The sequence below is a fragment of the Gallus gallus genome, chromosome 26, assembly GCF_016699485.2.
Source record: "Gallus gallus isolate bGalGal1 chromosome 26, bGalGal1.mat.broiler.GRCg7b, whole genome shotgun sequence".
Taxonomy (NCBI): domain Eukaryota; kingdom Metazoa; phylum Chordata; class Aves; order Galliformes; family Phasianidae; genus Gallus; species Gallus gallus.
In genome coordinates, this window is record NC_052557.1 from 4642649 (window position 1) to 4656186 (window position 13538).

General features: G+C 52.6%; 1 protein-coding gene across 1 annotated transcript; it reads left to right on the forward strand.

Moving 5' to 3' along the window:
- The first annotated feature begins 2891 nt into the window (after positions 1 to 2891).
- On the forward strand, positions 2892 to 12060 carry IP6K3 (inositol hexakisphosphate kinase 3). Its single transcript, XM_418033.8, has 5 exons — positions 2892 to 3161; positions 7103 to 7307; positions 8341 to 8513; positions 9093 to 9268; positions 10487 to 12060. The coding sequence occupies exons 1-5, from the start codon at positions 2978 to 2980 to the stop codon at positions 10949 to 10951; spliced, it is 1203 nt and encodes a 400-aa protein (XP_418033.3). The 5' UTR covers positions 2892 to 2977; the 3' UTR covers positions 10952 to 12060.
- Positions 12061 to 13538: the final 1478 nt, after the last annotated feature.

Genomic DNA, 13538 nt, shown 5'->3' on the forward strand with positions numbered 1-13538 from the left:
TTGTGGGTACAGTGGGTGCCGCAGACCATGGGGCGCTGTGCATCCCCATGCCCAGATCCCAGCATGGGAGAGGGTGCTTTTGCAGCTGTTCCATCCAGGATAATTCTGCTCCCATCCCTCCCACCCACGACCCCACGCTTGGCAGAGCCGCCGAATAAATCCTTCGGTGCAGCAAAGTGTATCTTTGCATCTTATTCATGAGGGACACAGGGACTGGCCGTAAAGTTTATGGACGTCATTTTCTTTCAAGGAAGGAAATACAAGATAAAACAGCTCAGGGTTTCTGCACATCAGGATTTATGGGGTGCTTAGAGCCGGGTTTCGTGCCAAGAGCCAAACGTATCGCTGCCGGCACAGTGCTGACTCTGTGCTGTGGCTGAGGGGCCCATTGCTGTGAGCCCTGCTGGGAGCACACAGAGCTGGGAGCACTCGGATGTTCCTTGCAGCCAATGCTTTGAGGTGCTCAGAGACACGAGGCCAAGAACTGGACAGAAATGGGGTAATTGGGCTTTGCAAAGCGCTCCTGCGGGCTGTGCTGGTGTTGGGTGCTGGAGCTGGCCAGGAATCCAGGTCAGCCTGAGAGCTGCGGGCACGCGGATCTCCTCAAATTAACAGCCAAGTTCATTTCTTGCTTTCTAATTAAAGCAAAATAGAAGAAAATAAAACAAAATAAAAAGCCATCAACCCAACCCAGCAGCACCGTGCAGTGCACAGAGCCTGGCTGTGCGGCACAGCGCCTCGAGGTGCCCCGAAGTGCCAGCAAACGGAGCCGGGGCTGTGCTGATGGGTATTTGTTTTCATGGTGATCTTCCTTTTCCTTTTTAATATTCCAAAGCCTTTCTGGCAATGGGACCCACTGGCAGAGCCGCTCCCAGGGCCGGGCTGTGCTTCACCCCAGTGTCAGCGGGGTGGGATGGAGAGGGCGCTTGCAGAACGTCACCTGCTTGGTTCCATCGGGCTGCATTGAGGCCGTGCTGTAAGCAGAGCTCTTTGCACACCACCTCCTGATGTTGGGCCCCAAAGCGGAGCCCAGCAGGCTGTGTCCCCAGGAGCTCTGCCCACTGAGCACTGCAGGCCCCCACATATTCAGACCCATCTCCACCCACAGTACCTGCGCTGCTGTCTCTCTTTCTCCGGAGGACAAAATTACCCAGGGTTTTGGCTGTTATTGCTGGGGACGCAGATTAATCTGCAGTTCAGTGTATTTTTAGTGCCGTGGATATCTGTTGGCATTCACGACCACTCGAGCCGTCAGACAGGAGCTATTCCCGGTGTCCCATTTCAGAGGAGCCCGGGGTCTGCGTGGAGCGAGCTGCTTGCTTTCTGCTTTCCTCAACAAAAAACCCAGCAAACCTTCATCTGTGAAGGGAGAAATCCTCTTTAAAAGCTGCTTCAACTGAACGCAATGCTAAATGCTTTTATTCGCTTGTAGGAAGGCTATGAAGTGCTGCTTTCTTCCTGGGCTGCAAAGCACTCATCTGAGCGGGTCGGCTTTGTTCCCTGAGCTGGTGCTGCTAATTGTAGAGCAGAGACTCCTCTCCGAGGTGTGCAGTGATGAAAGAATAGGGAAGAGAGGGGGAAAATCCGCCGTGGGGATGCTGAAGGAGTGAGCTGTGCGGGGAGGAGCGCTCCTTCTCCCCCTGTGCCACCAACCCACTGCATCCGACTCCTCCTGCTGCAGAACCTTCACTGTCTGTCAGCCACTGAACGTGGCTATGGAAGGTGGTGGTGCTCATGGACAGCCCTGAGAGCTTTGGTGCATGGAAACAAACCTTCCAGAGGTGTCACAGTTACTGCAGTGGGTTCCTTCCAGCACAAATAGGATGCAAAGCTCCCCAGGTTGGAGGAGTGTGGAGGAAGCCTCGCATGTCGGTACTCTGCCTTGGGAGGGCTGCAGGAACGCAGAGCTGCCCTCAGAAGAAGGATAATGCATGGTCATTTTTTCCCCATTAGTTACATTTTGGGGTCTGGAATGTCTTATTCTGATTTTAGAAACCTGATGGTATGGAACCTGCACAGACATTAGCTCTGCCATCTTTCTGTCTGCCTCAATGGCTACAGGAGTCCTCTGCAGAGCAAGAGCACGCACAGCCCCTTGCAAAGAGTAAAGCAAAGAGGGGAGAGGGTTTGCTGGGCGCTTGCAGAGCCGGGGTGCTGCTGCTCTGCATCTGTGCCTTTCCCACCTTACTGCTCCCCCCCTTATACCAGCTCCTTGCACCTGCCACAGCCACAGGTGGATTCCTCCCTGGGGATGGAACTGAGACCCAAATCCATGTGCTCAAGTGGGAGCTGTGGGTGCTGCCGTGATGCATCCTCACACCATGCCTGTGCAGGAAGTGCTCCCGGTGCCACGGCGTTAATTGGTTGGGAATATCCCCTCCTGATGGTGCTCTCAAAGGTGTAGAAAATGCTGCTGCCCCTCCTGGCAGTGTTGGGAGGTGGGGAGCTGTGCAAGGATGGGGCTTTTGCAGAGGCTTTATTAAGAAACCTCATTCACAGGGAATGTTCTGTCCTGGGGAAAGGCTAAGACCATCATTAGCACCGTCTCATCAGGCAAACTGAGGCTGTTTCACAGCAGGGGTGTTATTAATACTGCATATTAATACCCCAGCATTGCTGGCCCAAGGAATGCCCTGATCCAGCTGGTTTCACAAGGCTGCCGCGTTAATTCGATAGCTCTTCTCAGTCATCCCCTTCTGTTTCCTTTGCCCCCAACGGGTCTAAATCGGGGCTTTTGGGGATGTGTCACACCAGGGCTCCCTGCCAGCACCGTGGTGTACACGAGGCCAGGCTGCTCCCAGCCCACTGCAGGCGGTGGCTTTGCAGTGGTACATCCCCCCACCCCCGCCTTCACACTCTCCCATATCCTCTGCTTGCAGACGCCACGCCGAGGAGCTGCACGGGGTGAGAGCGCAGCACGGAATGACCCACACAGCGCCGTCCCCACGCTGCTGACCCACAGCCTTCGCCGAGCAGCATGGTGGGGCAGAGCGAGGGCAAGAGGGCAGTGCTCCTGGAGCCCTTCGTGCACCAGGTGGGCGGCCACATGAGCATGATGAAGTACGACGAGCACACGGTCTGCAAACCCCTGGTCTCGCAGGAGCTGAGCTTCTACGAGTCGCTGCCCCTGGCCATGAGGCAGTTCACCCCTCAGTACAAAGGTACGGTGGGGATGGGGTGGGCAAACCGCTCGGTTGGGCTGGGTCTGAGCTGGGAGCCCCCCGTGTTGTGCAGGGCGGGTTGTGCTCGGCGAGGCTGCTGGCTGGGTGCACGGGAGCAGCTCTGCCAGGCCGCCTCCTCCACCAGGGCTTGCTGTGGGGACCTTGCTGGCTGATGCCACGGGTGTGGGAAGGCTGAAAAGCAGCGACACAGAGCATGACCAACGCCAAACTGCCCTGTGCTGCTGTGCTGACTCCAAGGGCTGCGGCCAGGCAGACGTGCTGCCTATTTCTGTAGTGGCGAGTCAAACGGGCTGCAAGTGCAGGATACCTTTCATTCCTGTGTGGGTGCTGGCCCTCAAATAGACCTTTTTCCATGCCGTTAACATTTCATTCACCCCAATTAGGAAGCCTGCTCCTGCTCAGCGCTGCGCTGACCTTTTGCTAAGGTGATGCTGTGGGTTCCAGCTCGGGAGCTGCCGTGCACTTGGGACCACGCAGTACAACTGCTCTGGGAGCCGCAGTGCTGCTCTGAAATAGCGGTGTGTGAGCAGAAAGGGCTGGCAGCAGGAGCAGGGCTCAGGGGTGCCTTTGCCCCACGGCCTTTGGTGTTAGAGGAGGTGAAGGTTTGCATCAGAATGGAGGAGAGCAAGGGAAGGGGCAGGGCTGGCAGCAGCGTGAGCCGGGGCAGGGACGTTCCTCAGGGCCAGCATGACATACCATGGCAAAAATAGCACTGGGGAACGGAGCATCTCTTTGATGGCTGCTCCACATGAGCCAAGCGCCGCTCGTGGTGCTCCTGTAGGCACTGATCCTGGAAAGGCAGAGGGAAAACTCAAGTCTGTGTGTCTCGGGTTTAGCTGTCGAAATGCAGCGCATGGTGTGCAAGAAGCTCCCAGCGCACTCCTCCTATTCCTTTTTCTTTCAAGATGCCCTCCCTCCCTTCCTCCCTCCCTGTTGCTGCTCCTGACCCTGGGTTGGTGAGAGGAGAGAAGCTCAGCTGTCACATAAAAGCTTAAAATATCTCTTGGTCCTTCAGCGGTACAGAAAGGAGCTCCGAGTGTCGGCTGAGGTCTCCCATCCAATCTCTCCCTTCCCCACAAAGTCAGGGGCTGCTGCAGATTTATGGGGCAATATTAAAAAGATGCTTAAGAAAGAAAAGCAGGCTTCCTCTGAGTGATTTCCTTTAGCAGGGGCCGGGGTTCAGTGCCAGAGAGCTGAGCCCTGCTCCGTTCCTGTTATAAAGACATTAAGCACTCCCAGCTTATCAGTTCAGGGTTATTAATACCTTTTTGTCCTCTCTTTCTTTCCTATTGTGAGCCCCAGCGCGTTTTGCGACGAGGGTTAATTAAACAGCAATTCTCCAATTTGGCATCAGGGAGACACATTTTGTTCCCTGCTTCCAGCTGTCCCAGCCCTGCACGCCGGGCACGTTAAAGAGGTGGAATGTTTGTCAAGGGCCAACGTTTTCCCATTGGGGTGATGGGCATCAGTGGGAACAACCCTGAGGTCTCCACCCCCTACCCATGGGCATCCACGCGCCTCACCTCTATTCTTAGGCTGGGGGATTGCTCAGGGGTCATTGTGTGATGCCGATGTGACGCGCAGTGTTGATCAAATGTCACCATTCAAACCTCACACCCAGATGGCTGCTTAAAAAGAGTGCCCTTGACCCCTTCCAACCCAATGGGATTGCATGGTGGGTGACATTGCAAGCCGAGGACTTACAGACATCTTTGCTCCCAGATGGGTGTTTTCTCCTTGCAACAAAAGAGAACGTGATGAGCGTTCATACGCAAAACCGCTCAGCCCATAAGGAAACACGTGGGGCAACAAAGGTCATTTTAAGGCAGGGATGTGGGTTTACGAAGGCAGTTCTCAGGTAGAAGGAGGTGATTGCATCCCCCTGCCTTTGAAAACATCCCCACTAATTTTCATGTTAATGTGAGATATTTAAGAACTCGTGGTTTCGTGCCGTATAGAACGCCTTTAGGGCCAGACAGCCAGCACTGTGTAAATGAGCACAGCTTCTCTGACTTGCAGGCATGGAACTGGGACAGATTTTAAGGCTGCACACTGCTGCAGTGCACAGTGCTGCGTTTGGAATTGAGGACTCCGTTCGCTTTTATTCGGGCAAAAAATACATTTCTTTTCTTCATGTCCACCTCCCCTGAAATCCCAAAGCAAGCATCGGAGCTGGCAGGACTTTGCTTGCTCTTGGTAATCTGTAATATGGATTCCTGCAAGTGGGACGCTGCTACAGATCATGTGTGTGATGCTGGGAGTTGGGAGCACAGCTCCTGATCTCCTGATAACTGTGAGCAAATGACCAAGAGAGCTGCAAATATTACTCACCCCCTGATTAAGCTTTCCAGCCCTACAGCTCATGAGCAGAGCAGCCTGCGTGTATTCCTCACTCATTTCAGCTGAAGGCGAATGGATCTGACCCAACCTCTATGGCACGCCAGTTGGAGTGATGCTGAGTTTTACAGTGAGAGGGAAAGGAATGGCTGTGGGCTGCAGGTGGGCTGTGGGGCAGAGGGACCTGCAGGTCTGTGAGGTGTGGGACCAGGAAAGGAATGGGAGCCCCAAATCTCATGGAAGGGAATCTTCCCTCGGTCAGCAAAGCCCAGCAGCCATAGCCCTGCAAACCCTCCCATCTGTGTTTGCTCGCCGTAATCTCGCTTCACAGGGAGAGAAGGCAGTTTGCGTATTTATTTGCTGTGGCAAATTGGCTCGGGCAAAGAGAGCTGCCCTGTTTGTCAGCTGCAGAGACGCATCTCCCCGCAACGACTAACAGACCGTGTGAGGATACCCCGGGGACAGCTGGACCCAACCCAGCTCCATGTGCTGCGAACGGGGCCTCCTTCCAGCGCCAAGCTCTGCTGCTCCAGCAGCCCTGACCGTCCTGTTCGGATCCGCCTTGCTGCAGCCAGACCCGAAAGCATTGGGGCAGGATGATTCATGTGGCTGGCATCCCCTCTGAGAGCAAAAGGGCGATGCTCTAAAAATGCCTGCGCTGCTTTGAGAGGCTCAGACAGCCCTGACAGAGGCTGTGGGAGCGCTGCTGCCCCGAGCGAAGGACTGCTGTTATCAGCCTTTCCCAGAAAGGTCAGAGCCGTCCGCTGCGCGAGGCACGGCCATTCCTGTGCTGTCATTTGACACGCAGAGGCAGCGCTCCTGGTGCCAGGGATGGGCTGAGATGGGCTAAATGCGTGATGGGCTGAGTGGCATTTGTGCCCTGTGATCCTCATTAGAGTCGGGGAAAATTGCGTGGCTTAAATACATAGCAGTGTTTTCAAGCACAGAGGGTGGAAATTAATAATGGCCACTCTTGGTCATGTTCCTCCATGTGCGGGTCCAGACCCTGCCTGGTCATTGGTGCTGGGGGAAGGACGCATCCATGACAATATATGGGCATCGCCTACACTTGCAGCTTTGCCAGCCCACATGCATGCCTCTGCCCTTGTTCCTGTGGGCTCTGCCATTACATGGAGCAGTTGGCATGCTGGTTGTCTTTGTAAAATTCCTGTTCTCCAACCCTCCCTTTGCTTCCTACCAATGCAAAGCATTTCCAACCTTGCCCTGTGCTCAGAAGTGCAACCTAAATCCCTCGTCATAAATAAGGCAGGAGCTCTTGGTCCAAGGCAGGGGGTCTGTGCTGGGTCAGCTGCTGCATAACGGAGCCTGAAGGAATGGAGAACGAGGGAACACGGTGTCCAAAGCACGCAGGTTTCGCAGAAGGAGGGGAGGGAACATTAGAAAAGCCCGTGGCCGTTTTCCAGGGTCTCAGACTGATGGTGTTTATTGGGTCTCAAATCAGCTTGGGCTCAGCACGAGGCCACTAAAGTACGAGGCAGCAGCTGAGCCCAGGAGAACTCATAGCACCCACAGTATCACAGGGGTTAACCCCGTTCTGGTTTGCTTTGCCTCCTTTCCTGCAGGAGTCGTTTCAGTGCACCTCAAGAAGGACAGCTTTGGCAACCTGACCCTGCTCGCCAGCCCCAGCCTACAGCCCGAGGGCTGCGGCCGCCTGGACAACACCAGCAGTGACATATGGCACAAATACAAGTGGGCTGCCAGCGCCAGCAGCAGCACTGAGCTCGTCAAGAGGTGCCACACGCAGCTCACCAAGACCTTCAAGGACAGGTGAGGTGTGCTGACGGCAGGATGCTCCGTGCTGATGTTCTCCCAGTTCTTGCCTGGAACCACCCCAGTCCCAGTAGGGTGTGAGCAGCAGAGGTTTGGTGGCACAACTGGTTTAAAGCAAAATCCAGCCTTGGAGAGCAAAAGGCACATCCAGCACGCTGGCCTCATGGCTCACCTCCTCCCTGTGGGTAGAGCAGAGAAGATTTAGCTATGGCTGAGGTGCTGTTGCTCAAATCCATGCCTCAAACTCTGCTTTAAAACTGCTCCCTCCAAGCACAGCAAGCTCTAAAACGAGGGGAGGCCCCATGAGATGAGCTGCTGAGCACAGTGGGCACATTGCTGCTAAGCAGACAGAGCTGCAGCCACACAGCGACTGCACATGGAAGGGGATTCCATCCTGTCCCCATCCCCGGCTGGCTCTGATGGGCATCACAGTGCATGCAAGCACAGCCCGAACTCAGGCCCCGCAGAGGCTTTCCACCAGACATCTTTCATCTCAAATTGGGTCAGAAAAGGCTTAGGTCATCTGTGACTGAAGGGTGCAAATATTGCTCCCGTGAAAGCACAGCCCTCAGTGTGAGCTCTTAGGGATTGTGGATGGGTAAGACCAACAGACGACCCTGCAAGGAGAGCAAATATCCTCCTTGCTCCCCCCCTTCCTTCCCCAAAGCCAGCCCCTCTAAACTGGGAAGCATTCCCATTGTTGGACAATTGCCTGTGTTGTGCCTGTTCGGTAGATAGAGATCCCTGGGCATTGATGCTATGAATGGTGCTTTTCATAGGAGCCAAGCACACTTTGAAATTATAATGAAAGAAAATATTGGCATCCAGCAATAGCTGCCTTTCTGAAAATTACTTCTACGGAGTAACAAAAGATCTCCGCAGGTTGGACATGATGAATAAGTTTCCTTTGAGAGCCCCAGAAAATTTACCTTATCAAGTTTGAGGTTCTACAAAAGGGGGGCGGGGGGAGAGGGAATATTCTCTTCTGGAGCTCATAAACCAAATGCATTCCTTTGTGTGTTCTGCTCAGCTGCCCGGGCAGGATGCGACTGAGGACAGACCTTCAGTACTGCACAGATTCACTTTTGGAAGATGCAAACAGAAACCAGACAGAAAAAAACAGCTCCAACCCCTGGGGACTGCACTGTCACAGACAGCACCTGAACCGCATGTCCTCCAAGTATAACGAGAACAAACTGCACCGTATCCTTTATCCCCTCTCTCCTCCAGCATTGCCTTGGCTGCAGACAACAGCTCATAATGGAGGGATGGTTTATTGCGGCAGCACGCACCCCTCTTCCCCACTGGCTGAATAAGAAGGAAAAAGAAAAGCATTTCCCATAAGAGGACATCCAAGCTTAAGTCAAAGATCCCCTTGGCATACATTTAAAAAACACAACTATATGGGAATTAGCAGCTGCCTCGCCTTTTATTTTCCTATTACACTTCATTACCCACCAGCCATGTGAGTAATAGTTTAACAACTTCCCCCACACCCATTGGAATAAGTGCAGTGCTGAGGAAAGGTGCTGGACCGACAGCCCAGGGCTACGGTGTCACTGGAGAATGGAGCTGTTGCTGCTTTAATTGGTAGGACTGTACTACAGTAAATTAACTGCAATCGGCAGCAGGGGGCCTATAGCAATGACACGTTGGTAAAATTGGCTCAGAAAGTCTCATTACAGTTGTGAGCTATTATGGAGAGCGTCAGCAGTTGCTCTGATTTAAGACCTCTTTCAATTAGAATTTAAAAGTATTGGGTTTCCCTTAACTCACGCTCAGAGTTTCTGTTGCTTGAAAACGTGGTGTCGAAATACAACTACCCCTGCATCCTGGACCTAAAGATGGGAACCCGGCAGCACGGGGACGATGCCTCGGAGGAGAAGAAAGCACGGCACATCAAGAAGTGTGAACAAAGCACCTCCGCATCGCTGGGCGTCCGCGTCTGTGGGATGCAGGTAAGGGCAGCTCTGCTCCTCTGGGTGTTCGCCCAGCGCACAGCTCGAAACCACGCTGCAGATCCGGAGGGGCTCTCCCCTTTGTGGGTGTAAATTGAAGTGGCTGCGTTGGTTTCTGCCAACAAATACAGACTGCGAGAGCCACCCAAGTGATTGTGCATCCCGTCCTTTGCTTAAGGATGCTTTAGGGACGGCATAGCATATGACACAGGAGGGCAAACCTTTCCCCATGCTGTTTGACTTCTGGAGATGGGGTTACTTACACAAGTGGTGGTTGCCCATAGGAGCAGCTGAGGATCTGCCTGTACACAGCAGCAGCATCTGCTATTGTGTGCTCAGCTCGTGGCTGCTGCCCACAAGGAAAAGCAGCAGGCATCCCTTGTCCCACGCATGCCCTCGCTGAGCTGCTTCGTCCCATTGCTGCAAGAAGGAAGGCTTTCTTCCCTGCTAAATATTATGGTTCCCCTTGATTGAAATCACTGCCCTCCTTCCCAGAAACTGAAACCAGAGACTGAAACCACACACATTTCTTCCATTCACAGTTTTCAAACGGGTTGCACAATGTTCTGCTGCGCCCGAAGGATAATTATGACAATGACGATTATAAAGAACATGCACAGCAATGTAAGCAGCGTCGAATGCTGTGCCCCTTCCTGGTCTCTGCCACCCTTCTGTTGAGCAGATTATCCTTGAAAATACAACTGGTGTGTGAGCTAATTCTGAATTCACTCTTCCAGTTCTTCCTCAGGATTACCAATGCCTCACACACATACAAATTTCTGCCTACGTCTTCTTGTCTCTCTGTTTAAGAAAACAGCATTATTGCTGCTTGTACTGAGAGCAGGAACACAGCTGGGGCATTGCTGTACTACTGCAGACTCCTAACATAGCCAGAGGGAAAACGCCATAAATCAGTAATGACATGGCAATGACTTACAGCTCTACAGGTTTCACAGAGGGGTAATTTATTGGAACGCAAAGAGAATCTGCACCAGTGGCTTAAATTGAATAGTTTAAATCTCCGGAAAAGACAGGAGATGGGATGCAGTGAGGAAGGAGCCTGCAGAGCACTGCCAGCATTGCTCCATTGCAGGGGATCCGTGTCCCATTTCTCAGCCCTGGTCTGAAATGTTTAAATTTGGACGAAATGCAGAGCGTGTGGAAAAACTGAACGGCAAAGCAGCCACTGAATGTGCATTGCTGCTCTCTTTCCCCAAGGTTTACCAAGCGGACGCTGGCCATTTTCTCTGCAAGGATAAATATTATGGAAGGAAACTCTCACCCGAGGGATTCAGGCAAACCCTGCAGCAGTTCCTGTGCAACGGTAACCATCTCAGAACGGATGTGCTGGAGCCCATCATCCTGAAGCTGAAAGCTCTGCTCTCCGTCATTAAGAAGCAAAGCTCCTACAGGTTCTACTCCAGCTCCCTTCTCATCATTTACGACGGACTGGAGCACAAGGAGAGCACGGCCCCTTTGGATAATCACCTCCAGGGGCACTTCCAAAAAACAAACTGCACCACGTCGCACTCCAGAGTCGACGTCCGCATGATAGACTTTGCTCACACCACCTTTAAAGGCTCCAAATGCAATCACACCACTTACGACGGGCCGGACCACGGCTACATCTTCGGCTTAGAGAACCTCATCAAAATCCTTCAGAACATTTCGGAAGGAAAATGACACATCCTGTGAGCTGGCCTGGGTTTGCTGGTGATCAACAGACATCCCTGAGAAGTACCCATCGGGTCCGTGGGACCCTCCCAGCTGCAGAATGTCACGTGCATGGTTTGGAATGAGAGCACGGACAGCTTGCTAGGAAAGTGCACAAACTGCTACGTGCCATTACTGAACTCAACCGTAAAAAGCAAAGAGCTGAAAGAATCCGTTCTGTCTGCAATCAATCAGAAGATTTATTTTCCTTTCTTGTTTTACTGCTGTCCTTGATTTATTTGTAAGCCAAAAGAAAGCATTACTTGAAAGAGTCTTAATGATAAAATAGGACCTGCTCACCTCCACCACGCTCACAAAGCCAAGCGAGCTGAGAAGATATCGTGCATTTAAGTGAGACTATTAAAATGAGCTGGCAGGTCTTAACAGATTGCAGCATTGCTTTCAGCTCATGCTCAGTGCTATAGGCTGAACACAAAGACAGAAGTGGAAGAAAAATGCACACCCTGACATTCACGCTCCACCTGCACAGCGCTGGTCTTGCAAGCATTTCTCCATACCGTGCAGGTGCACGGTGCTGTTAAAGCACAGACATGCCAGATGCTGCAGAGCTCCTGGTTCTGTACTGCTGAAGGTGTACAAGCAGGTAGATCTCAGACCAAAAAGTGGACCTTGCAAAGGTTTAATACCCCCTGTGGGACATAGCAGAGCATGTTTCCAGAACTTTCTAAGCAAGAAGCTCCTCGGGGGCTGAAGTATGATGATTCTGTCAGACAGTAGTCAAAAAGGCATTCACATCAAGGTATTTATGCTTCGAATTAAAGAAAAAAAAATGTCAGGGACTGGATATTAAAGGTCACCTAAAAATTCTTTGGTACAAATATAATGTGTGTGTTTGGAGGAAAGAGTAACAAAAAAAAACAACAACAAAACAAAAACCAAAAAAGAACCCTGATTCAATGTTTACAGCTTTTGTTGACAGACTTTATTATGGAACAAACATAATTCCTTCCTGCGTGGTGTGGGAAGCTTGAAAGGGCAGTCCTTACACAAGGAACAGGGGTACAGAACCCCGTTACTGGGGAGTGGGGGTACAAATAAAGTTGTCTAAGCAACTCTCACCTGCTGTCCATCTTGTTTGCATTCCCAGAGCATCCTCAAATCATGCTATCTTTTCTTTAGGGCTGTACGTTTTCAAAAGAGCCATTATTTCCACAAGTTTAAATACCAGATCTGAAGGGAGAGCCCTTCACTTGTATTTTACTGCATACAGCTGGAGAATTGCTGCAATTTATAGCTGGAAAATTTAAGTCATCTGGCCCAGCTGCATATTTTACTTGGCCTGAAGTGCATCTGGGAATATCTCATTATTTACTGAATATTGTTCATAGTATTGCATATTTCTTGCCCGCAAGCACTGCTGACTATTAAAAAAGCCACAAAGTGCTTCAGCAGTGAAAGGACTGAATCACCCACTGCCTTGGCTCACACTCACACCCTGTGGTCAGTGCTGATTCTGGCCCATACCGCACAGCTGATGGTGTTCATGCAGACCTACCTCAGCTCTTACACTGCTGCTGAGCCTCTGGTGAGCAGGACACGGGGTCTGCAAGTGGGGAAGGATGAGGAGGGCTCTAAGCAAGGTGCCAGCAGCTGCGCTGTGTGAGATCCCCAGCCATCCCTCATTTCTCCTGCAGAAATGGAGGCATCCCAGCCGCTTGCACGGGCATCACCCTGCTCCCTTTTCCCCCTCCTTATACACCAGCACAGCTAGCGAGCATTTAACCACTGGAAGCCCTGTGAACACTGCCTGCTCACAGAAAAAAAGGAGGAAATTCCTTACTGTGAGGTGGTGGGATGCTGCACACATTGCACGCACTGCACGTGCTGCACACACTGCATGTGTTGCACACACTGCACACATTGCATGCGCTGCACACATTGCATGCACCGCACACACTGCATGCACTGCACACACTGCATGCACTGCACACACTGCACGTGCTGCACACACTGCATGTGCTGCACATGCTGCACACATTGCACGCACTGCACGTGCTGCACACATTGCACACACTGCATGCATTGCACGCACTGCACACACTGCACATGTTGCACACACTGCACACATTGCATGTGCTGCACACGCTGCACACACTGCACGCACTGCATGCACTGCACGCGTTGCACAGACTGCACACATTGCACACACTGCACACACTGCCCAGTGAAGCTGCGGGTCCCTGGGAGCACACAGGGCCAGGCTGGGTGGGGCTGTGAGCAGCCTGGGCAGGAGGGAGATGTCCCTGCCTATAACGGGGCGGCACTGAGTGATCCTAAAGTTCCCTTCCAGCCCCAACCATCCCATGGTTCCATGAACACCGGCCAGGACTCCCTAGGTTGTGAAGCAGCCAGTAACCAAGCACCAAAGCAGCTATCTCCGCCACGCTGCCGGCCGCCGGGCTCGGGTGTCTGCAGCCCAGCAGCGAGGTGCCTCTGTCGGCTGCAGGGAGCGGGGGCCGCAACGTCACCCACGGACGGACAACGCCGAGCTGTACAACACCCCCGACGGGCCACGCTGCGCTGCACAGCGCGCCTC